This window comes from Pinus tabuliformis, chromosome 3_2, assembly GCF_031772625.1.
Source record: "Pinus tabuliformis cultivar Carrire ecotype Pingquan chromosome 3_2, CPIR1, whole genome shotgun sequence".
Classification (NCBI taxonomy): Eukaryota; Viridiplantae; Streptophyta; class Pinopsida; order Pinales; family Pinaceae; genus Pinus; species Pinus tabuliformis.
The window spans coordinates 1,151,358,950-1,151,385,168 of record NC_142302.1 but is presented as its reverse complement, the minus strand read 5'-3'; the positions used below and the strand labels follow the sequence as shown (position 1 = coordinate 1,151,385,168).

Here is a 26,219-nt window from a genome sequence, read left to right as displayed (position 1 = left end):
ATTGTATTGCCAAATTTCAACCAAAAAGCCATTTCGTCTATAAGATAGACTATGCTCTAAAAATCCCCTAAAACACTTGAATTGTGAAAAGTTCACAACTCAAACTTCTTATTCCAACACATCCACAAATTATGAACAAATTCAATTAAAAAATATACTTAAAAAAATATGAAATCTATAACCAATAGACTATGCAGTAGTCTTTAACGCGACTTTTTGAAAGTCTTTCCGGCGATTTTTTCTGAAAATCCGGCAGTAATTTATTGGAATCCAAGTTTGATAGCTAATTTCTGCACAATGAAACCGTCCTTTTTCAGGGTGCTGAATCCGAATATGCAGTTAAAAAACCATTTTAACTGCAACAAATCAGGATTTCATCTCAATTTCTTCAATTCCGTCACCGGAATCTCAAAAAGTCGCATTATAGACAACTCCATAGACTATAACTTATACTAATATTATCTAAAAATTTAAAAAATTAATATGTTTCTTTTTTCAATTTTAAAAACGATAATAAAACATCATTATTAAAATTACATGAGATTTAATCAAAACCTAAACATCCTTAAAACATTATAATCCCCATCATCAAAACCTAAACACCCTTAGGACATTGTAATCCCCACGATCGTTTTCCACATTCACTTCTAATGAAATTTGACACCCAAAGTTAATGAAGACCAAATCCCACTTTCACTTCTTCTAATGAAATTTGAACCCGAACTTGAAAACCAAATCCCTCACACGAATTAATTAATCTCAACCCGATGAATTTAAAAAAAATTAATAATATACATTTTAACATCATACGTAAAAAAAAAAATAATAATACACAGTTGAGTTAAAAAGCAGTGAAATCCGTATCAAATTGTTCCAACTGCGTCCGTTGTGCCATTGTTAACCATTAAAACCTAAAAATAATTGTATGATACACCGAAAATTAGTTTCCCCGTTGTTAAAATAAAAATAAAGAAGCGGCCTCATTTTCCCTTTCCCGTGAGATCACGGGAACGGAAAAATATCATTTTATATTATTCGACTTAGCGATAAAGAGGCGGTTTTCCGACCGGTCACCAAAGCTGTTTTGTATCCAGAAATTCCCCACTCCTTATTTATTTTTTCCTAATTTACTTAAGCTGCATGTTTGGTCTGTTCTCCTAATTTTGATCTAGTTCCCTTTCCCCACCGATCTCAGTTGCATGCCCCGCGATCGAAACCCGGGGCCTGCGAATATCCACTCGAAGCAGGTTTTAACTTCACCGCCAATCTGACGGCTTCTGGCCGAAGAGGAAAGCCGAAGCCGCTGACTGGTTCATTTTTTCTTCATAACTTTTTTTTCTCTGTCTTGGCATTCTGCTATCTTTAGCTACGTCTGGCACTGATAAGTTTTATACCCGTTAAATTAGGCTGTAAAACACTGTTGAGTGGATGTGTAGGCCCAAATCGTGGGATGGCTATCAAAGCTCTGGTTTCTGCCTCACACTGACTGATTTTCTTTTAAAAGAATGCATGAGAAGTTGCTGGTTTGCTGTACCAGTTTTCTCCTCCATTACAAGGCAAGAGCTCGGCAACGTTTTTCTGTTAAGGTATTTTTTATTGTTTGTTTAGTTTATTTTTTTAACTGTTAAGAAGAATTCAGTGCGTTTTTTCCGTGCTTTATTTTTAATTTTGTGAATGTTTTAATTTTTCAAAGCCAACAGAGTTGAAAAGGGGTGAACGCACGGAGCAACGTTCGTAAAATGGCGGCAAGGTTGGAAACTCGTGGCAGACGTCCCAAGGTCAGTGTAAATTATTAAACTTTATTCATTTACCTGTATTTTTTTTGCCTTAAATTTGTCCTGCTCATGCTCTAATCATCAGTGGCTATTTATGGTCAGTTATCTCTCTCTCTCTATATATAATTTAATTTTGTTCAATTACCTGTATATTGTTTTCCTTCAGTTTGTTCTGCTCATGCTCTAATCATCAGCGGCCATTTATTGGCACGGCAATTATTTTCATGGTATATATTTAGCAGAAAACATGGAAGGCTACTCTTTCAGGCCTGAGTTGAATCTTTTGGAGCTGCATCTTTGGAAACAACCTCTTCCACTTTTGCTTCAACTTCCATTGCTACTCTCTGCTTTGTTTCTCTTGCCTTTTGCCTCTTCCCCTATTTCTCGAGTATTTCCATTCCCATTACTAGTTTCAGAGCCCTAGATTTCGTTAATGAGACTTTCATACTTGTTGTTCAATTGGTCCAGGCTTCAATATCTTCTCGTTATTCTAGTTCCCTTTTCTCTCCATTTCATCGGTCAAGTATTTTTTTATGTGCCACTAAAGGTCCACTATTTTGGAGTACTTATTCCCTCTACTTCTTGAATAAACGGTGACAGGGATCCATGGTGCAATTTCCTCATCAATTTTTGCACTTAAATTGTAGCCCCTCTTTACCCTGACCCTTTTTTCCAAGGTTTGTACTTCTTTTCTAACTTCCTCTAAAAATTTCTTCGAGAAGGCCATTGTTGAAGCAACCATTTCAGGAACCTTTTTCTTGCTTGCAATGGCCTTGCCTCTGTTGCCATTAGCTCCTTGCATTTGTGGGGATGGCCCTGATGGGTTGTGTTACTATAAAATCTAGCACTCTGAATGTGTGGACATCCTAAGCACAAGGTGTAAGTTTGCGTAGCTATGGAAGGCTATTCACTGTCACCACACTCTGAATGTGTGGAAGTCCTAAGCACAAGGTGTAGGTTTGCGTAGCTACGGAAGGCTATTCACTGTCACCATAGTAGCATTTTCTTATTCTTAGGTTGGTTCCTCTCCAATTCAAGGGGTGTGTCCCTATGGAAAATGACCACATCCTAGTATGCTGATGTGAATCTATGAAGATTACTGGACCGATGTATTCATTTGGAATCTTGTAGTATCTTTTAAGTGGAGTTGTAAGAGAAGGTTTAAATTCAGTGAAAAGTTTTTTAATGATTTCTTGATTGAGGTTCGTTAGACTTGTTTCAAATTTGAATTTTAGGAGTGCCTTGGATCTGAAATAATATAACACCGAGGCACCTCTAAAATTCAGATTTGAAACAAGTCTAACGAACCTCAATCAAGAAATCATTACAACACTTTTAACCGAATTTGGAACCTTCTCTTACAACTCCACCTAAAAGATACTACAAGATTCCATAATCTAGGTTCACATCAACCTACTTGGACGTAGTCATTTTCCATAGGGACACACCGCTTGAATTGGAGAGGAACCAACCTAAGAATAAGAAAATGCTACTATGGTGACCGCAAGTAGCCATCCATAGTTATTTCTTTGCATTTTAGTTAGTTAAATATAAATTTTACATTCTAGAAATTACATTTATTGTCTGTTTTAATCATTCATTTGCTTGCTAGCCTCTAGGGTCAGAACTTGGGAGTTTTGGGTGTGTTTTGATGAGTTTGAACAATTTTGGTGCATTTTCAAGAGTTTGGTTGAGTTTTCGATGAATTTGAAATGTATATGTATTTTGGGAAAGACTTTGCAAGACTTTCAAGTGTCTGTTGACTCTCACAACACTGATTAAAAGATCAAATTCCTGTCCTCAACATTGTAATATAATGTTGGTAACATGCCGCTAACATATTAAGTAATTTACTATTTGACTTTGCTAAAACTACCTTCAATGGACCATTCTTCTTACGAAGAGTTTTGGTGTTGATGTTTTGCCATTTTTCTTCTTGACTTCATTTCTTTGGTCCATTGACAATGACGATGATCTCATCAACTTTTCTATTAATGGATAAAAGAGCATTCAAATATGTTAGTAAACATTGATTTTTGAATATGTTTGTAAACATTGATTTTTGAATATGTTTGTAAACATTGATTTTTGAATTTTGTGTTGTAATGGCAAAGCTAGGTCCATTAAATAAACAATAATGTTGAAAGAGTCACTAGAACTAAGAGAAAGAGTAGCTATATATATCACGAGGACTTAGTAACTAAGTAAACCCTTGTTCAAAACATTGATTTTTGCTGTTATATTGAAGTATAAAGAATCAAGTTTTTTCCTGGAAAAGTTTGTTAGGTGTTTCTTACTTTTGCAAAGTATACCATAATACTTGCCATATATATATACACACACCAAAAGCCTATTATTCATTGGTTGTTGTATATAGTCCAACCTTTGGAAATTATAATTTAAAATTTACAATAAAATACAAACTTAAGTAGTTTATTTGGATCCCCCTCTCTCTATATATGTGTGCGTGTGCATGTGTGTGACCAAAAACCTATTATTCATTAGTTGTTGTATATAGTCCAATCGTTGGAAATTATAATTCAAAATTTACAATAAAATACAAGCTTAAATAGTTTATTTAGAGTCTATACATGTTCATGGGCATAATTTACTAAACGAATAAGACAAAGAAGAGGTAATATTGATTTGGATCCTCTTCCTCTCATCCCTAAACATTTTAGATTCTTCACTTGACCAACTTCCTTGATTTTTTTGGCATTTAGGATGATCATATTGCCTTGAACTTGCATGAGGAAATCAATGAAGCATGCTTATGATATATTAGAGATAATGGTCATATCTAGAACTTGGAAGAATAGTAAGGTCTTGGAAAAATGGGGCATTCAATGTAGTAATTAAAGTAGTTGTTAATATTTAGGTATTTGGGAGTTAGGCAATGTACTGCGTCTCTTTCCTACCGTGTAATGGGACATTGTATTATCTAATGGATGAATGAATACATTCATTCTCATTGCATTCTTGTCCACGCTTTTGTTTGTGAAGACAACATAGTATTAGAGCCAAGCCAAGCTAATTAAAAGTGAAAAGTGGGTGGAGCCGAGGGAATGTTGAGAGAAGGTACAGATGAATTGCAATTACACACACAATTGAATATAAGAACCAAGGAAAATCAAACTTTGAGCCCAAAATTTGTGAGTTTGTGAGAGGATTGTATGAATTGAAGTTCCAGGGTGAAGGATGAATAGTTGCAATAGCAACCTTCTTTTAAGGGAACCCTTGTTAGAAATTTGTAGTTGTCAGGGTCGATGCTTGAGTGAGTGGGTCATATAGAGTCGTTGTAGCTATCTAGTCACTCGTTGAAAGATTTCTTTTGTGAACTCGTTAAGCAAGAAGTGATGATAGATTGAGTTGGCTGTGGGTTAGTGAAAGTATATTATTTTAATAATAAAATAAGCATATAGATTGACTTGCTAGAGAATTGATTATTGAACCATTGAATAGGATGAGCCACTAAAGAATCAAGTTGTCATGTGAGCTATTGAGTGAACGAAAACCTATTTTTAGTTGCTATTAAAGAAAAATGTGTCTATGCTTTTCTTGTCTAGTGAATTAGCAAATAGGAGGAGCTACTTTTGAATGGAAAGAAAATCCATTTGTAGTTGCCATTAAAGAAAAGGGTGTCTATGCTTTTCTTTTCTATTGAATTAGCAAATAAGAGGGGCTATCCTTGAATGGAAAGAAGTGTTTGTGACTGGGAGTGGAATAGTTTATACAAATAAGGTTAATCCACCATGATATGCTACCATTTGAGAAGCCATGGCCATTGTGCATTGTTCACTTTGAACATCCCAACCAGCTTATCATACATCTCCTTAGATGTTCCTAAATCAGAAATATAGGCAATCAGATGCTTTTGAATGAAGTCAATAATAATTTTCTTAGTTTTGACCTCACGTTTCTTATACTTTGTCTTAGTAGCAGCCAATGCATTTGAACAAGGCTCCACCACTTTTCCCTGCACATAGTCCATTGCATCATGCTCTTCCAAAGTCAAGTCAAAAGTCATTTTCCATGCATGATAGTCATATTTGTCATTGAGCTTGTCCGCGGTCTTGAAGTAGGATGTAGAAGCCATGGAGACTTGTTCAATAGTCTTGTCCAACAAATCTCTCTTAGTGATTGCTATTCTCTCTCTTTCTTGAGCCTTGTCTTCACCTGAGCTCTGATTCCATTTTAGTTTTTGTTAATAATGGTATGTTCTATGCTTTGCACAATTACTTCAATGTTCCTTTAGCATCCCAATGACAATTTCCAATAGCAATCACTTTAATTGTTAATCACATTAACAGTAACTGTAGATAGAACATGAATAACAAAATGCAGAAGAAAATCCAAGACAAGAGAACACCAGATTTGGCGAATGCCAGGGAAAAATCCCAAGATGGGGAAAGCCCTTTGATCAATTCTTGTTATTATTATATCAAATGTTCAACAAAGAGGGATAGTACAATAAACTCAAAAATTGACTTGCCAAATGATGATCAAAGCAACCCTGTCAAATTTGAATTTTTCTACAGTAGTCAACAACCCTAACTAGAAAGTCAATGTTGTTCAAATCAACAACAAACAATCCTCTTTGGAGCTTGGTCAAAGGAAGTCAAACCCAACCTTCTAAAATGGTCAACGTCAGCCCAAAACAATCACTAAATAAGTGGTCAAACTTGGTCAAATTCTGCACTTGAAGTCTGCGGTCAGCCTCGGTCAGTGTGCCCAGATTACCTCGGTTCATGTACCAATCACTACGACCTTCCAAAACTAAAATTTTGACCCTAAATTTGCAGTTAAACTGATGGTCAAAGTACTACGTCAACGTTGGTCAAACCTGCAATAGATGTTTGAAATTTCTGCCTTGTAATATGTCTTGAAATTCGTCCTTCTTGCCACACGTATGAGAGAATAGATGTGCCCAATATGCTGTACAAACCAATCAGAGTAGGAGAGAGAAAAATGTGACTGATGAGATGATACCAAATGAGGTTTGAGGTCTCTCATATTTATACAAGTCGTTGGGGGTCAAGTGACATGACCCTACATGATGATGAGGCCGACTTTGACAATTTGCACATGTGTGGCTTGACCTCAAAAACATATTTTCCCTTCTCCAAATTTGATGATCTTTAGGTCAATTTAGGTACTCTCAAAAAGAGGAATTCAATGCAATCACCATCTCCATCAAATGAGCCGTCCAAAGTAGAATTTGGCCCTAGTTTCCAATTTTAACAACTTTCAAGTGTTTGTTGACTCTCACAACATTGATTAAAAGATCAAATTCCTGTCCTCAACAACGTAATAAAATGTTGGTAACTTGCCACTAACATATTAAGTAATTTACAATTTGACTTTGCTAAAACTACCTTCAATGGACCATTCTTCTTACAAAGAGTTTTGTTGTTGATGTTTTGCCATTTTTCTTGACATAATTTCTTTGGTCGATTGACAATGATGATGGTCTCATCAACTTTTCTATTAAGGCATAAAAGAACAATCGAATATGTTAGTAAAAATTGATTTTCAAATATTGTGTTGTAATGGCAAAGCCAAGTCCATTAAATAAACAAAAATGTTGAAAGAGTCACTAGAACTAAGAGAAGGAGTAGCTACAGATATCATGAGGACTTAATAACTAAGTAAACCTTGTTCAAAACATTGATTTTTGCTGTTATATTGAAGTATAGAGAATAAAGTTTTTTTCCTGGAAAATTTTGTTAGGCGTTTCTTACTTCTTCAAAGTATACCATAATTCTTTTTATATATATATATAGACCAAAAGCCTATTATTCATTGGTTGTTGTATATAGTCCAATCTTTGGAAATTATAATTCAAAATTTACAATAAAATACAAACTTAAATAGTTTATTTAGAGTCTACACAAGCTTGTGTGCATAATTTTGTAAACGAAGAAAAGAAAGAAGAGGTAATATTGATTTTGATCCCCCTCTCTTTATATATGTGTGTGACCAAAAGCCTATTATTCATTGGTTCTTGTATATAGTCCAATCTTTGGAAATTACAATTCAGAATTTACAATAAAATAGAAGCTTAAATAGTTTATTTAGAGTGTACAAATGTTCATGCTGTCAATCCATGAGAGATTGTGCCCTAAAGATATCTCAAATGATTCTTGGCACCAATCCAGTGAGGCTCAACCATATATAAGTTCAACATGCTAACTGCAAAACATATATCCGGACGGGAGTTCATCAAGAACATCAATGCTAGAATGAGTTTATGAAACTCAAAAGCATTTCCCAAATCAGGTCCGACATTACTACCACAACTTCTTAAAGTTAGGCTTCATCGAGGTAGTCACAGGCTTGCAGTTCCCCATTCCAAATCCGGAATCCAACTCCATCTTACTTTTGTAAATGGGAGGGTCTATTCCTGCCAGAAAGAGATTGTCCACATAAGGTACCAGTATGATAGGTCTATTATCCACAACCTTAAAGCAATGGTTTGGATCGGTTTCATTCCTAGTGAATCTCAACTTCATCAGATAGCTATCAATCCTTGCACACCAAGCTCGGGGTGCTTGCTCTAAATCATAGAGAGCTTTCTTCCACTTGCGTACATGAGATTCCTGATCATGAATCTCAAACCCCTCGGGCTGTTCCAAATCTGTGGACTTGCTACATGAGGGGAATGGTCCCCTTGTAAGTTTTCCTTCGGTACATCTCGAACATGTACCTCCATGCTCTTCTTGAATTTAGGCATTCTTGTCACCATTTGACTCACGTCGGGTAGGGCCCCATAATAAGCAAACCTTCGGTGCTATAGAAGAAATGTGTCAGCTGACATGGTCCCCAATGGACTTCCTGCAACTTGATACAAATTGCCAACCTTGAACCCAAGAGTAAAAACATCTTGAAAATTCCTTTTTCAAACACGTACCTTTCAATCGATAAATGCCACCTTTGACTTCCATTGCCGAAATGGACCCCAGGTTCTTATTGAGATCAGGTACATAAAGAACTTCTTGTAAATGAATCGTGTTACCCTCATTCAAGAGGGGTAACATTCCCTACACCCTTTCTGGGATAGGTGGCATTGACACCAAGTATAATCTCCACGATTGTTTCCTTCTCTATCAAATTAGAGAGAGCTTCCTTCTATCCGACGAAGTGCCTTGAAGCACTACTATCAATAAGCCAAATTCCCAAAGAGTCAGGAGGAGTAGTGGAGAGGGCCAATATAAGATAGTACTCCTTTAGCTTATTAGAAACAACATTTGATTCTTCATATCTGGAGTTCCTTGCTTTCTTTGAAGAGTCAACCATTTTCATGATGCTTAGCCATTCAACCTGTCATTTCTTTGATCATTGAAGATGCCCTTGGAATGATTGATATCATCATCAAGTGATGTGTTCCTTCTATTCAAACACTCCTTCACATAATGGCTAGACTCATTGCAAGCAAGGCATCTGCCTTTCCTTCCATTCTTAGATCCGGACTTCCCATTGAAGTGACCTGTAGGTAGGCCACCAGATGCTTCCGCTGTGCCACTTTGATAATCTTCTTTGCTTCGACTTCACCCTTGGTGAATTTGAAGAGGGATGAGGAACCCATTGAGCCTTTTTGTCCTTTCCAACTGTCTTCGGTGATTGCTCTTTCACTCTTGCTTGGGCTTTGTCTTCACCTCAGCTCTGATACCATGTTAATTTTAGGTATGTTCTATGCTGAGAGCAAATTTACCTAAATTTTCCATATTAGCTCAATATGAATTCCAGATTAGCAATCATAGTTAGCATGATAGTAAAATGCAGATAGAACATAAACATAAATCGCAGAAAACAAGCCAAGACAAGAGGACACGAGATGTGGCACTAGCCAGGGACAAACCCCAGTGTGGGGAAACCCTTGATCAATTCTTCCTATGTTTTTCAATAGTTCAGCAGAGAGAGAGATAGTGCATATACATCAGAAGTCAACATTTTGAGTTGACAAAATAAAAGCAGAGATCTTCACTAAGAAGATAACACATGAGGTAGCTGATCTGAACTCAGGTGAAGGCATACTGCTTCAACTGATTCTCGAAGGTGATTCCATCACAGTGTTGCACCCATCACAGTGTTGCACCCATCACTGTGCTGCACTTCATTACACTATGCTGCACTCATCATACCGCATACAATCATCACTCTGCTGCACCCATCATGCTGCACTTCATTACACTATGCTGCACCACTGTCATGCTGCACTATGCTGCACCATTCATCATCATTATGCTGCACCATTCATCACTATGCTGCGCTCATCACCATGCTGCATTCAATCATGCTGCAACTATCGCCATGCTGCATCCTTGTTAGCTGACTAATCCTCAACATAGTAATATTAATCCATGACAGTAGCTCTGTCCATCTGATAGGCAATCCTGAGAATAGCCTTGTTGCTGGCTATGGCCTGCGGCCTAGCCTAGCAACAAGATAGACCTCCAGTCCTTTATCAACCAGCCTCCAAGCATCATAAGAACTTAACTCTGCTGTCAGCCCTTTCAAACAAGTGTCACCAAAATGTGACCACTGTAGTAGCACCGAAATTCTTATCACTGTAATCCGAGTTCCCACATGACGAAATACTTGTCCACTACAAGCCATCCGAACTCGTTGACTGTGAGACAACGTATTGTACACCAAACATCTCACTGCAGTTTATCCGCTTATCACTGTATGAGATCAGAGATGAATCCGAGCTTATGTTGACTGATATTAGTCCTAAACAGAACTCTGCTATCCCTTATCTTTCCTGTGATTACATCCAAAGATAGTGCTGCTACTGTCTATTCAAAGTTACATTCAAACTAACTTCTTCCACTGTCCATCTGAGATCAGAGATTGAGACAGCGTGCTTGAGACACCTTATTACAGCGAATAAGGGTTTCTTGAATCACTCTTCACTGTGGATAGAGGTCACCTCTTGACCTGCAGTTTAGGCTACAGGACTGCGGCTAAGATGTGCTAATTCTCCTTGCTTGAACAGCACCTAAATCACATCTTTGAGGACTGTGTATGAGTCTCTTTCTTACTGCGGATTAGGAGTTCATTTATGCTCTCTTTGACTGTGTCTAGCTGTGTATGGAGGACTGCGGCTAGGGCTTTTATGTGGCTTCCTTTGATAGCATATAGAGGCTCCCTTTGACAGCGTATGGAAGCCTCCTTCATGACTGCGTTAAGTGCCTCCTCTTGCTGCATACACTCCCTCAATGACTGCGGCCTAGGACAGCGTATTAGGTTCTTTGTTAGGGCAGCGTTAGGGCTTTATTAGGGCAGCGTTAGAAGCCTATCTTCATAACTGTGTTAGGCCTTCATCTCCATGCCAGCGTTAGGAGCTAGGGCATCTTCTTTAGGGCTGCGTAGATCCTTCTTTCCCATGACAGCATCTAGGGCATCTCCTCTTAGGGCAGCATATCATCTTAAGATCTCCTCCCACCAAAACCCAAAGACAAGTGGAGAGGAAGAGATCACAAGAGGTGTGTGCCAAATGACTTGTAAGCCACCTCTTTTTATAGTAAAACGTTGAGGATAGATGGGGGCAATTTGGTTGCTGGCCGACCTTGACGAATTGTCGCATAACACAAATAAATTCATATCTCCATGAATACATGTCGGAATCGGATGATCTTTAGATCAATCCTACACCTCTCGATGAGAGGAATCTAAGAAAAATATCAGCTGCCATAAATAAGAAGACCCACATGGAGTTTAGCCGTAGTTGCCAATTTTATCAGAAACCTTATGCAACTTATGCCCAATTTTTATAACGGCAGTAAGTTAATTTCAATTAGAGCACTTTAGATTGCAAAAAATGAAATGCATGAGTGCAAAAAAAATGCAAATGAGGCAGCCCAATACTAAACCACTTTTCCAACACAAGATTCTTAATGAACTTAGGTTCTTTTAGATGCCAATGTCATTGTTATGATCAGACCTTATTATGCTTCTCTAATCAACATGAAAGTCATCAAATTTCATGAATTAATCCAAATTGATGCAAGTGACATATTAATATGTTTAGATGACTTATTAGTGATTTTACGCCACTTAAATGGGATTTTTACCACTGTAAGTGCAATGATCAGAGGCTGCTAGCAAAATAGAGGTAAGAATGAGGGTTTGAAGAGGCAAACCAATAGGCCTTTAGGCCTTGAAGATGGCCAACTTTCTTGCCTAAAATTCTTCTAGTGATTTGACCACTTGAAACCACAATTGTTAGCTCAAAATCTCTTGAAAACCTTGCAACCACAAAGTATTAGTGATGAAAATTCAAATGATAACCTAGACAATGATTGAAATGAGACAAAGAGAGTCAAAATAGGGCAGCGATGAGGGTTAGAGGCTCAAGAAGAGGCAGGGGCTAAGGGAGGAGGCTCAATAGGCCCACGACAAGGGTGAAAAAGGCATAAAGGCTTGACGTCAAGGCCAAAGAGGGTCTGCGGCCCCTAGGGCAAGCAAATGATGAAGAGGGCTAGTGGAGAAGGGATAAGGCCTTGGGAAGGCCTCCGGCCAGGCCTAGAAGACCCTAAGGGCTGACCGCTAGGGTAATTAGGGCCACAACAAGGGTTTCAAGGTCCAAATAGGTCAACGACTCACCAAGACAAGGAGAAAAGGCCACGACTAGGGCTAGGAGGCTTAACGCTAGGCCTAGAAGGCCTAAAAAATTGTTCAAGCCCCTGCATAAATCAAGATTTGCTTCAGATCTTCAAAAGCGCCCAAAAAAGGCCACAAATTTGTCTACGAGGGCTAGTGACTTCCTCTTCTGCTTGAGCGTTGAGCCTAGAGGGTAGCCAAAAGGTGGATCTTGCCTTCCTAGGCCTAGATCCACCTCAAAATCCAAATGATCTTCTTCAAGAGGGCTAGGCGTCTCACTTGGGTGAGAGAAACCCTTCAAACCCTAGCCTTAGGGCTAGGCTCTTTCACAAGATTCAAATTTTATTTGATGGCTTGAGAATTCACCTACACAAATGAAAATAAAATTTTCCAAAATCCCAATATATACAAATTTTAAAATAAACCCCAAACCCCAAAAGTTGCAAAACAAGGGTTAGAAATAATTTACAAAATAATTTTACAAAAAATTTATATAAAAAATACTTACAAATATACATTGCTTGTAATTTTTTTTTCTGAGAAAGTAAATTCTAAATAATGGCAATGGATCAATGTATTTTTTGAAAGTTAGAATATTGGCCACACCCTTTAGTGAAGTTAAAACACCATATAAAAATTCCTAGAGCCCAAACAAGGTCGACTCTTCTCCACAGTTTGTGAACTTGGAGCCCAAGGGCTAGTGTACCTGCAGATCTCTATAATTTTTCTCAAACCAAATCATTAGATCATATGATGAATCAGATCACCTAAGATAAAACCAAATTTTACCAATAGAATGTCCTATCATTGACAAATGAAATAACAATTTATATAACAATGAAGCACAATATAGGATTAGCACATAACTAGCACGTACCATAGATCAATGGAACAAGAACACCATGAACTGAACCCCAAAGTATTTTTATTATGATATTAAAACGTTCCCAGTAGAGCAATGGCTCAATACCAACGTTACAAATTTACATCATCCAGAGATAGCCCAAAATCAAAATATCATGAGAAGCAAAAATGGCTTCTATTTATAGAGAAATCCTCCAAGTGGAAAATAACGGCTAGTTGGCTTGATCCCTGTCAAAATAATCTCGACCGTTGATAATAATTTGATCATTTTTTAATCTCTGTCATTGAAAATATTTATTTTGAGGAAAATTTCGAATTTCACTTAAAACCCATTTTTAATTAATTCAAAAATTAATATTTTGGATTAATTTCCTCAAAAATTTGACTTTGACTTAACCACCAAGGTTCAAGGGCTTAATATTTCTTAAAATAATCCATTTTTGCTTTGGTGGGGACCTCCAAAATATGACATTTCTTTGACCCATGAATTTTTTGATTACTTTCCACTTGGAAAAATTTTAAATTCTCTGTAATTATTTTTGCTCTAAATTAATTATTTTTTTGTCTTTAGGATTTAATTTTAATTTAGCCAGAAAAATTAATTAATTGACACAAAAATGGATTAATATTTTTTCCACCCTCAAATAATTTAGCCGTGGTGTCTAAATATGAGGGACCATGCACTAAAATAATTTTTACATTAGATATTACAAATAATTTGTTAAGACACAAAAGATGAATGATAAACATGAGTGTGTGTTTATTATTGACAATGATATACATTTATAGTACATTCACATGACCTTTGGTTTCATATTCTAAGGTCTCTTGGACTTCCTTAGACTATTCAGCGTCCACAGCAACCCTTAGAGGATTAGGTGTCCAACATTCCCCCCCTTAATTCAAAGGGTTATGTATGAGTCCAAGAAGAGAGCTGTAATACAAAATGTGCAAAAATGCATGGCAGTGCTAGGTTGAATGTGCTCTCTGAAATGTTGGTATAAAGGGCGGTGGTTTAAGGATGACCACCAACACTGGAACGCTTAGTGCAGTTCCCAGAACTCTTCCAAGTCTGGCATGAAGCTCAGGTCTTCTGCTAGAGGAAGTGCTCCTGATGTTTTGAAGAGGGAAGCCTTCAACCATGAAAGGGAGGTCTCACCCCACATAAAAGGGAGAACCTCAACATGAAAAAGGAAGTCTCAACCTGTGATGGTTTAAGGATGACCAACAACTCTGAATTGCTTAATACAATTCCTGAAACTCTTCCAAAACTGGCAAGAAGCTGATGTCTTCTGCTAGAGGAAGTGTCCGCAATTCTTTGGAGAGGTATCACCGACTGAAGGCATGCTTAGTGGCATATTTGTCTCTAGCTACAACTATGAATCTGGTATGGCAGGTTGTGGCTTAGGCTCGCTTGATGTGGTTTTGAAGCTTGTAGATGACCATCATTTCCCCCCTTGTCAGATACAAGGTGAGAAGATGAAGAGATCTCAACTGCAAGACTTTTCAATATTTGAGAACAAATCCTATTGTGTGAGCGAAATGTTTTCTTGGCTGTTGAAGCCCATTGCCAAGAAGTGATCCATCCAAGATGAATCTTTGTTCTTGTAGGATGTTTGTTTTTGAAGCATTTGTTTGAAGAATGACTGGTTTTATGACAGTGATTACATGGATGAAGATCAAAACAAGGATTTTTCATGTGGCCAACTTGGTCACGGTGTTGGCATTTCATAATCTGTTGTTGTTGCTATGGAAGAGGGGCAAAATTTGGAACATCTGAAGGTAAACTGTCATGAAGGAATACATCACTCTGAAACTGGATCGGCTTTGAGTAATCTGGAATATGAAAGGACACGTCCTTGTCATATCCAAGACTAGTTCTGTGCTTGTTGTGGACAAGCTCTTCCCAACGTCTGATGACTGAGTTGGGAAGTGCAGACTGGATTTCTACATCCGCATGTACAACTATTGCTTCATTGGGTACTAAATCTGAATGAACTTCAACAATATGGGAGTTTATCTCAATGTTTTGAATAGAATGATGCTTACCATGTTGTAGCTGTTCTTGTTGTAGCTTTGTCTCAAGCTGCAAAAACTCAATATTCTCTTGTGCATTTTGGAGAGAAATTTTAATATTAGAAAGAGAGGTTTTGCTGATCTTAACCATCTCATCAACTGTGGAATGTACTAAATTATTCAGTAGTTTCAATACATCATCCATTTGATCCATTTCAAACCAATATAATGATGTTATCTACAACTACAAATTGTCCTATAAAATGATAAATAACTACAACTATTAGATGAGTAGTAGGAACCCAATATCACCAAATCACTGTAGCAGATAGCGCAATATCAATTTCAACAATGTACTTCTCAAATTATTCAAACTACTCAGTGTGAAAAAGAGAGTTAATCTTTGACTTTCTTTGCAAATGAAATTTGTCGACAGTTCTAGTAGAGCCTCGTTTGTGTCATCAAGATACCAAAGACAATCAATTCCAAGGAAGCTGGATCGAACCCTGCGAACTGATTTCTCATCGCCGAACTAAAGCTTCAAAAGAATCAAGTACCTTCACCCAGTGCTAGAATCAGGAAAATTCTGAAATGATCAACGAAGTATCTTTAACGCAGTGATTTGTCAAGCCCCTTTTTGGAAGGTCAAAATTCAATAATTCTTCAAATTTAACATTTGTTTGCAAAGTAATGGCATCATAATGTAGTGCGTTGCCCAAATTTTAACACACCCAACAATGCACAATCGTTAGCAGCATTGAATGACAATCTCGATGGGAGCTCTTATTGGTTGCGACCAAGCATATGCCAGAGGCTAATGCAAACGTTCTCGCACTTTTCTTCTGACAGCTACAAATGTCCAACTTTGAGCACGTAGGGATACAACACGGCCTGTACAGTCGCATATTATAGTGGAAAATTCAAAAGAGAAACCATTTAGGACGCAATATCACATCCCAAAGCCTCAGTGATGCAACTAGAGGTTTGTGAGGCTGAAAGGAAAAATACCAAAGACAATGGTTGTCGAGGAGAACATGGGGCGTAGGATGCAATGAGTTTATGGACTCAGCTTATGGACACGTGTGTACGAAATGGAAATTATGATGAGGCTCTTGACTTAGAAGCTTTTGTCCTGAAGTTAGCAACCATGCATTCGAAATTGCCTGTGATTCAATCATCTAGCAGAAGAAGTTCGGCAAACAACACAATCTATGCTATTACAACTTCTTTAGGGACTTAGAGCAAATATTCAGTTGCTGGAATGTCTTCGAGTTATTGGATACCTTCATCGTTTAGGAGTATTTAATGAGCATGAAATGTGCTTATAGTTCTTGAAATGCAGAGAAGCATGGCTTGCAGCTATCATTGACGATTTGGACCAAGGGAATGTATATGAGTTCTTAAAACGAATGGCAGATTTCCACAGAGTCCTCGAAGAGACGTCGAATTTCTCTACCTCTTCTTGAAATTCCGCTACCGTGGCCCTGCTAGTTGTGGTATCGAGGGAGGCGGAATATCGACTGTTTGCTGGAAAAGATTGATAAAGGATTTGAAGTAGATGAATGAAGATCCCCCTGAAGGTGTTAATGCAGCTTCGTGGGAGGACAATCTTATGCTCTGGGATGCTACTATTACCGGGCCTCCAGATACTCCATGGGAGGGTGGCCAATTCAAGCTAATGCTGTGATACAAAGAGGATTACCCTAATTCCCCTCCAGCTGTTAAATTTATATCCAAGATCTTTCACCTGAATGTTAGCAGTAATGGTGGTATTTTCTTGGACATTTTCAGAGAACAATGGATTCCAAGATATGGTGTAGCTAAACTTCTCATCTCCATTCAGTCATTACTTTCTGATCCAAATCCATATTCTTGTATTAATAAAAAGGCTGCTCAATTATACATCAATGATCACAAAGAGTATGAAAGAAGGGTCCGCCAGGTTGTTGAAGAGAGCAAGTCAAATATATAGCAGAAATTTTACGGCTTTTTGGATTCAGATATATCCTTTTCCATCCAGATTTCCTGTTACACGTTTTTAGCTTAAAATGGCCATCCAAAAAGTAATCTTAGCAGTGGATGTGAATAATCTCTGTTTCAAAACTAGATTTCTGCGCTTTTCAATTTTTTTAGAAAAAGGTAGGCAGTCACTCTCACTCCCTGGCCCGTTTCTTCTCAACTACCAGGTTAAACAACTGCTATTGCATCAGATTCAAACATGAGGCGGCCTGTCTATTAGCCAAGCAATTAATCAAAATACAATAATAACTAAGCCTGCGTTGTTAGAATGCATAGGCACTGTTAGGACCAACCTATTTCATGATGAGGGAGGGTTAGTGTAGCAGAGCCTTAGAACAATCGCAGAAGGCGTTAAATGTGCAGAGAATATGGTAGAGCCTTAGAACAATTGCAAAAGACGTTAAATGTGCAGAGAATATGGTAGAGGAGTTTTTGCTATTTGAGACCCTGGATAGAGAACCCAACAAGAATCTTGCTGAGAGGTCAGCTTGATAGTGCGTAGCATGAAATAGGCATGCACACAATAATGACAGTTCTATCCGCAGGAATGCAGAACTGACATGCACAGAGAGGCCACAACTAGTGGCTCAAATTTGAGCAGGTCAGAAATTAGCCTGCGGCTCTGATACCATGTTAAGACACAAAAGATGAATGATAAACATGAGTGTGTGTTTATTATTGACAATGATATACATTTATAATACATTCACATGACCTTTGGTTTCGTATTCCAAGGTCTCTTGGACTTCCTTAGACTATTCAGCTTCCACACCAACCCTTAGAGGATTATGTGTCCAACATAATTCAACCCTCAAAGGGAGAATACACATTTGTTGTAGACTCTCAAAATAATTATCCAATTCTGTGACACAATATGATCTAGTATAGACCAAGTGATTTGTAATAAAATAATTTAGCCAAATGGCTTAAATTATTCCCAAACCACTTTTACAAAGACTCGATATAACACTAGTACTCACCTAAGACCTTTTTAATGAATTCCACTCTAGCTTTGGGGTTTAAGTTGGAGGAAAAACTCTCTTGGTTATCCGTGTATAGAAACACATAATTCATTGAGGTTAAAAAACCTCCTAGTATGAAATTTGTCGCCAAAATCAAAGGCTTACATAGGTGTGTTACAAAATTAAATGGTCATACTAGCATCATTTACGAGTTAATTTGTAGAATTTGGGTTTACAATGATATAACAATTGGTTGGCTGATGATTTTGATCCTTGAGAATTTTTGTACACTGCTTCCTTGTACTTGTGACAAAATGGGTACAACAAGACCATTGAAGAATCTGTTAAGGCAATGATGCATGATCAAGACTTGCCTATGTTCTTATGAAGTGAAGCATCCATGATAGTCATCTAGATTCTATATTCAACATAAAAGTCCTCATCGAATCTTGGAAGACAAGATTCCTGAAGAAGCGTTCACTGGACAAAAACCAAAGGTTGGACATTTGAGAATCTTTGGTTTTCTAGTTTACATTCATGTACCTATTTCCACAAAATCTAGTAGGCCCTAAGGAGGGAAAGCTTTTAGGACAAAGAGCTAGACTAAGTGCCAACAATGGGACAATGGCCCACTGTCACCACAACCAAGGTCCCCTGTTCTTTACAGACTTTTACTGATGGGAGGAGTTCTGGTATGATTATGATCACCTATAACAAATATTCTAGGGTTGAGGGTACAAGGTGATGAGCTAGAGCTCATTCAAAAAAGAGACACAATAAAGGTACAAGGCTTCAAAGAAGCAAACTGCTCTCTAAAGGCTTGTGTTTTACTTTCAACAAGTGCTAAGCTCATACAACCTTCAAGGAAGTCCTCAAGTTGAAGGAGAAGAACCTAGGGTTTCCTTCTTGGAGTAGCACCTAGGGCAAAAGATTTTATGGATTAAACTTGAGTGGATGCCCACCAAACTTGGAGCATAGGTAGTGTAGACCTTAAGCTTGATGCTTAGGCTCTCGAATTTCGAATAAATCTCCTCCCTAAAATTTCGTTGCAAACCTTAGATTTTCGCCCTAGCCTTAAAGGATTGAGTTTTAAGAGGAAAAATTATGGAGAAAGAGGAAGTTTGACCACCAAGGACTTGGACTAGTGCCTTGTCCTTTGGGCATATGGAGTCTTAGGATGTTCAAGATGAGATAAAACATCCCTAAGGAGGCTCAAAATTGATGCCCTAGATACCAATTTTGAACATTTACCTACTTCAAGAAATAATGGAGTTTCATGGAGAATTCAAAGATATTCATCCACTAGGAACATTCATTACATGCCATACATTGGATAACATATGCAATACTCTACTAGAAAGCTTTCCAAAATCAATCTTCAACAATTAGGGCACGAATTTAGCATATTCTAGAGCAGCAATTCCATACATTAAACAAATTCAAGAGAAAGATTTCATCAACATTAGGCACTTACAAGAAGGCATGCAATATATCTATCCATTACTCAAGAAAATAGCTCCAAAGAAGAAGTGTGAATCATCTCCATACATCAAAATGCATCCAAAGAGTCTCCAATAGCCAAAGAAACAAGTGCAAGTTCTTTACAAGAGAAAGAATCCAAGTGTGATGATGATCCAATACAAATGAAGTCAAGTTCTATTTATAGGAGTCCTAATAGGTTGAATTTAGCCTATTTGTGAATCATCTCCATACATCAAAATGCATCCAAAGAGTCTCCAATAGCCAAAGAAACAAGTGCAAGTTCTTTACAAGAGAAAGAATCCAAGTGTGATGATGACCTAATACAAATGAAGTCAAGTTATCTATAGGAGTCCTAATAGGTTGAATTTAGCCTATTAACCCCCAAATATTATAAAAATGGGCAAGATACATCCCTTGGTCACAAGCTGACCAAGTAGCTTTTACAAATTTTGAATTAACCATCCAAATGCTAGCTGAATTGATGATGACATGTTGATGTAGGGCCATTGGAGGGCCATGTTGAGTCCTCTTGGTGCTAAAACATGTGAGAGGGCTCCATAAAACATGAACTAGGGGGTGGCCCCTAATTCTCCATGCAAGTCATCATGTGGGGCCCTAAAGTGAATTTGGGGAACAAAACCTGGTCACATGGGTTTCCTAATTATATAATAGCTTATAATTTCCAATATTGAAGGCTCTGACAATGGGGCTTGCCCTCCCATGTCTCAAAGGGTGAGAAAACCTCCTTTGGGCCTCAGATTAATTGCCAAACCATGTGACCACTGCTAAGCCGGTTGGGGCACACTGGTCCAAGTGCATCATCTCATGAATATAGTGGGGCAATGAGTAGACTACTGAAGGTGCAGAGGTTGCCCATGGCGTGAAATGATGAATTGCACATAATGGGAGTCCCATGGCTCTCAACGCTTCACCTCGGGGTGTCAGTGATCCTCTGGTGGACTTGGCCCCCAATCAGTGTTACTTGGGAGCGGGAGCGGGGAGCGGGAGCGGGAGCGACCATTTTCAGAAGCTCCCGGTTTGGGAGCGAATCGGGGAGCGATTTTTTAAAAATATATATATTTTTTATATTTTTTAATTTTTGATACATATATGTCAACAAAAACATGTAGAATGATGAAATAGACATAAAAAACATAAAAAAACATAAATTGATCATTGAACCATATCACATCAATCATCTAGAAATTATAATCGTCATCAACCTTAGTAAAATAATAAATTAAAATAACATTCAATTCAATAACATTTATCATCATTGATCACCAAAGTAACAAGTTGTACTTGTAAGCCAAGTTTAACCATTACAAGAAGTAATATCGAAGATATTTCTAAGTCCTAACTTCTAACTGTTAACATGATATGAAATGTTAAAAATTTATAAAATGAAACATGAATAATGAGATGAAATGAAACAACTTTAGTCTTTCACAAAGCATCATATTCATAATTCACAATCATTACCAATGAGTTATAATTGCCAAGGCCCAACTTCAAACTTCAAATTTTCATTGTCACAGTCACCAGTGATATAATGTTTACAAAAAATATCATAATGTCATAATGATATGAAAGAGTCAAGAGTCAAGAGTCAAGGACTCAAAACTCAACACTGAACAGTTATGAAAACTAAAGTGACAAGTCACAAGTCTAATAGAAACTAAAAAAGACAAGTAAACTGTAAATCTACAAGTGGCCCTTGCCACGAGAGTCTCCAGGAGTATAAGTAGGTCTTGGCGGTCTTCTAGGAGTCTCCCGCCCAGACCGACGACCAGAACTAGAGCCTCCACGCGAGGGTGTCGATGGAGGTGGCGACAGCAATGGAACAAGACTCGGGCCCCGAGAACTGGATGGTGGAGGTGGAGGTGGCATGGCTGCTGCAGCTGCTTCAGCTTCATCCCGTACAAGCTCATCTTCTAGTTCTTCCATATGTACAATGCCATCTTCCAAATTGTCGTCCTCAGGGTGATTGTCCCAAATTTTATATGTGGGATCTTCATTAGCCCGATCACAGTAATGGCTCAACAACCTCAAATTGTAGTGCACATAAACCAAGCTTTCTGCTCGGTTTTCGTTGAGCTTGTTTCTTTTCACATTATGTATATAACTGTAGGTGCTCCAACACCTCTCTGCAGAAGAAGAATTTACAACCTGTGCAAGAACTTTCAATGCCAATTTTCGCAAAAGTCCGTCGCCGCCATATGTTTCCCACCATGTGAGAGAATCAAATTTATCTTTGTCGTCCATTGCATGGAAGTTACCATACAAACCACTGCCAGTGAAGTATCTGCCTATTTCAAGGCGCACAGCTGCACATTCCTCCCTGTCAGGCACCAACTTTTCTAATGCATCCAGATATCCTTTAGTTACCTCTCGATCTAAATGGGGTTTGGTCCTAACACCACCCCCTGCTGCAGGTTTTCCCAACCAAGAATCTGAGTAGTATTTTGGCGTAAGGATATACGCCAAGCAATGTAGTGGAAGGTTAAGCCTTTTCCACCGTTGACACACACAATCGTGAATCAGATTGTACAAGTCGGGATCTCTGTTATTAACAATGTCTTTTATTTCCCCCAACATGGTATCCATTTGCTCATACACCTCACCAATCACTGGTTTGTCTGTATCTGCAAACCGAATCATGTTATAAATTGGCTTGGTGAAATCCAATACCTGTCTCACAGTTGTCCAAAACTGCCCATCAAGAGCGGCCTCCTCCACCGTTTCAAAACCTGCAATGTCAGCTACATTTGTAGCCCTTTCCTTTAACACCTGCCAATTTGGACTTGATACCATGCTAGCTAAACCCTCTCTTACCTTCAAAAGGCGCCTGAAGGTGAGGTAATAGCTACCAAATCTAGTCCTCGCAATCTTCAGCAACTCCAATCTCGAGTGACTGCGGAAAAGGCCATGGGTATTGCTATGATTTGTAATAAATTTTATCATTTTTTTTCCTTTCTTGTACAAATCACCAATCCATTGGTATTGTTCATTTTTGTTTTTGACAATATCATGCAACAGAAGGTTCAATGTGTGAACCAAACATCCAGACCAAAATATGTTCGGGTATCTATCCTCAATAATTGCTCCCGCTGCCTTACAATTAGGAGCATTATCAGTGATGACTTGGATGACATTGTATGGGCCAATACGCTCAATTGTTTCAAGCAATGCTTCTGCAATGTTGATAGCGGTCTTGAACTTGTCTGAGTAATCATGTGCAGCTAGAAAAATGGGACCACTTCGGGACACAGCGAGAACACTTATCAATGGCTTGCCTTTTACATTTGTCCATCCATCAGATACAATGGACACCCCATTGTCAGTCCAAGAACTTGTCATTTTATTCAAAGAATGTGATATTTTTGCTTTTTCATGATCAAGGCCAACTGTTCTTGCCTTGTCATACCCAGGGCTCTTGTATCCTTTAGGGGCATCATTTATGGCAGAAACCATTTCGTGCCAATAAGGTGAGCGTAGAACATTGAATGGTATCCCATTTGCATAGAGGAACCTGTAAATTTTTGAATCCACATCATTCCTACACCCCTCATCAAGGAAATCTGATATGGTTCTACGGCGTAAAGATGATGACCCTGAGCCTCCATGTCCATATCCACTGCCTTGGGAGGATGCTGAAGGAGTTCTTTGTGAGCTTTCAAAGAAACCCCTTGATCTTTTTGCTTTGTATTGGGCGTCCTCCTCTTCCTTTATGTATTTGGCTCTATCTTCTGTTGACACCTTGTCGCAAGTTCTGATTCCTATTTGTTTCTCTCCATCCCATGCCCTTTTCCCGCAAAGGTGTCTTCTCAAACGGGTGTATGAGCCTGTGAAATCAGAATTGCAATGGGGGCAATGAAATTTAGTGGTTCCACCCCCTCTCCCTGCTTCAGGCCTCTGAACATATTTCCACAATGGAGTTTGGTCTTGTTTAGTTTTTTGACCCTCATGTTCACCCTCCTCCACATCCTCCTCACTGGGGTTTTCACCTATTTGACTTCCTTCGGCTTCTTCATCCACCTCTTCAGTTTCAGGCCCCCTCCGTTTCCTACTCTCCACCACCATAATAACCAGAAAAGGGACCAGGAAGAGGAAAATGCCAATAAAAATCCCCAGGTCCATCGTGTTTGATGTTTGTAGGGTTTGAGTCTTGAATCTGCAAATTAATTTAGTTTATTGGGATTAATTCATTTAATTTATTAATTTAATTTAAATTAATGATCTTTAAACTCAAACAGGTAAATTAAACTAACCAAACTAACCACCTAACCAGCTAAACTAACTAAATGATTAAGTTACTTACCTCTGCAAGCTTGCTCCTCGCTCCTTGGCACTTGCTCCTCGCTCCTCAGCTCTGGCTCCTTGCTCCTCAGCTCTTGCTCCTTGCTCCTTTGCTCTCAAACTCAAGCTCAATCTCATTGAAATGATTTTGTTTTGGCCCATTGGGCTTATAAATCCAAAAAAATAAGTTAAATTTTTTGTTTTTTTCGGGTCCGCGGAATTTTTTTCCGCCGAATCGCTCCCGAATTTTTAAAATTCGCTCCCGGAGCGTTTTTTAATGCCCGGGAGCGATCAGGGAGCGATCGCTCCCGGGCATTAAAAAGCGCTCCGGGAGCGCGGGAGCGATCGCTCCCTGAAGCGCTCCCTCACAGACCAGGGAGCGCAAATTTTTTTACTGGAGCGCGCTCCCGAAAATCGCTCCCGTCCGGGAGCGATTTGGGGAGCGCGCTCCCGACCCGCTCCCGAGCCGCTCCCGCCCGGAGCGCGCTTCGGGAGCGGGTTCGAAGGGGGGGGGGGGCGCTCCCCCGCATCACTGCCCCCAATTAAGTTGCCCAATGCATAATGAAACCACCTGCCAATTACATATAATGTCTAGTGCTGCATCCTCACCATTAGGTACAATAATTCATTAGTGCATCTAAGTGAATCAAGCTTGTTTATCAAGGGCATATTGAGACTTCATATTGGGGTTCCCTTCCAAATTTGGGGCTTTAATCTCGTAATAGTGTTACCTCCCTAGGTAGGAGTGGTTAATAAACAACCCTATTAGGTGTTCCCAACCCCTAAGGGGAAAGACAATTCCTTGGTACATCCTTCATTTGATAGGTGTCATGTGAATGATGATGAATGGATGGGGACACAGGGGTCTCAAGGCCAAATGCCATGGGTTCAAGGGTGGCAATGATGAGGGATGTCTACATATTGGTTATATAGATGTAGGAGGGAGCAATCGTGGATACATGAGTTACCTCAACCATTATTTTTCCACCCCTCTTTATTTGCCTTTTGCCTTTTCTTGATTTTTTTTTTTGATTATATTTTAGCTCGAGGCTCTGGGAAATTAGAGCATGCTGTATATGATGTGAAACAGTTATTCCCCCCTTAAGGTGGGGCAGTTCATTGCCCACTAGGGGTTGGGACATACATGGGTTCCTCAATGATGTGGGGGTACTCATGGGCCCTAAGAACGAGGGTGATGGCCATGATAAAGGGGTGGAGCTCATGTTTGGCTTTCGCCCATGTGCTATTCTAAACATCTTGACCATCTTTTGCATTTTATAATTTTTTTTTGTTTCTTGCTTGTGGCCATGATATGCTTTTATTTTTTTTTAGCTGCATTAACCTCTGGGGCAACATTTCCAGGCCCGACCCAAACATGTGGACAAGGGGAGGGGGGTGTGCTAGTGCCTTGTGGACCTAGAGAAGGAAAATGATGAAATAGGGCTTGTAATGTGTGGAGCGGGAAAATGGGACCACACAACCAAGATTAGGGTTTCCCAAGTAGTGCCCTAATTGAAACCCTAGGTCAATTGGGGAGATCTTATGGGACTAGGATTGAGGATTAACCTCCCATTTAAGGCGAGGGAGAAAAACCATGGTGAAACCCCTTCCAAACCCCTTCCCTGTTCCAAGTCACCTAAAAATCCATGCCTAAGATGCCCAAGGAAAAACAAGCATAAACACTTGATTGCACAATGAAAAACATACCTTTTGGGTCGATGGCCCACCTTCTAACATATGGTCTGGACAGATGGGTGAGGGGACATATGGTTGATGCAAGGAGTGGAGATCAAATGGCAAAATGTATCGGCTACACTTGTGGTTGTTAGGAGTTGCCGAGTGCCGGCTGAAGAGATATCTAGGAGAAAATTTCTCCTATGGGGTCACGCATTTTTGGTGGGTAACAGTACCCAAAGGTAAAGGAAGAAACTAAAGCCTTCAGGAAAGAAATGAATATTTGTTGGATACGAGTCATCAAAGGCCTATAGAATCTATGTTCTTGGACAACGACAGGTTGAAGTTAGTAGGGATGTTACCTTTGATGAGAATGTTGCCTATTGAAAGTCTAAAGAAGTTCCCATGGACTCTGATGATGATGAAGAACATGATGTTCCTAAGGAAGAAGGCTCAGGTCCATCCAATCCTTTAGAACATTGTTAATTTTAGGTGTGTTTTATGCTTAGAGCAATTTATTTCA

General features: G+C 38.8%; 1 protein-coding gene across 3 annotated transcripts in view; it reads left to right on the top strand.

Annotated features, from left to right (window-relative positions):
- Positions 1-1,112: 1,112 nt before the first annotated feature.
- PIE1 (SNF2 domain-containing protein / helicase domain-containing protein) overlaps positions 1,113-26,219 on the top strand; it is a 134,702-nt gene continuing 109,595 nt past the window's right edge. Inside the window, exons 1-3 of one of the 3 annotated variants that reach the window (XM_089417712.1) lie at positions 1,113-1,310; positions 1,437-1,586; positions 1,694-1,778. In XM_089417712.1, coding sequence (XP_089273838.1) covers positions 1,740-1,778 — 39 coding nt within the window. In that variant the 5' untranslated portion in view covers positions 1,113-1,310; positions 1,437-1,586; positions 1,694-1,739. Of the gene's footprint in view, positions 1,587-1,693; positions 1,779-26,219 lie in introns of all 3 variants that reach the window. The other 2 variants (XM_089417711.1, XM_089417710.1) reach the window with 2 other exon arrangements.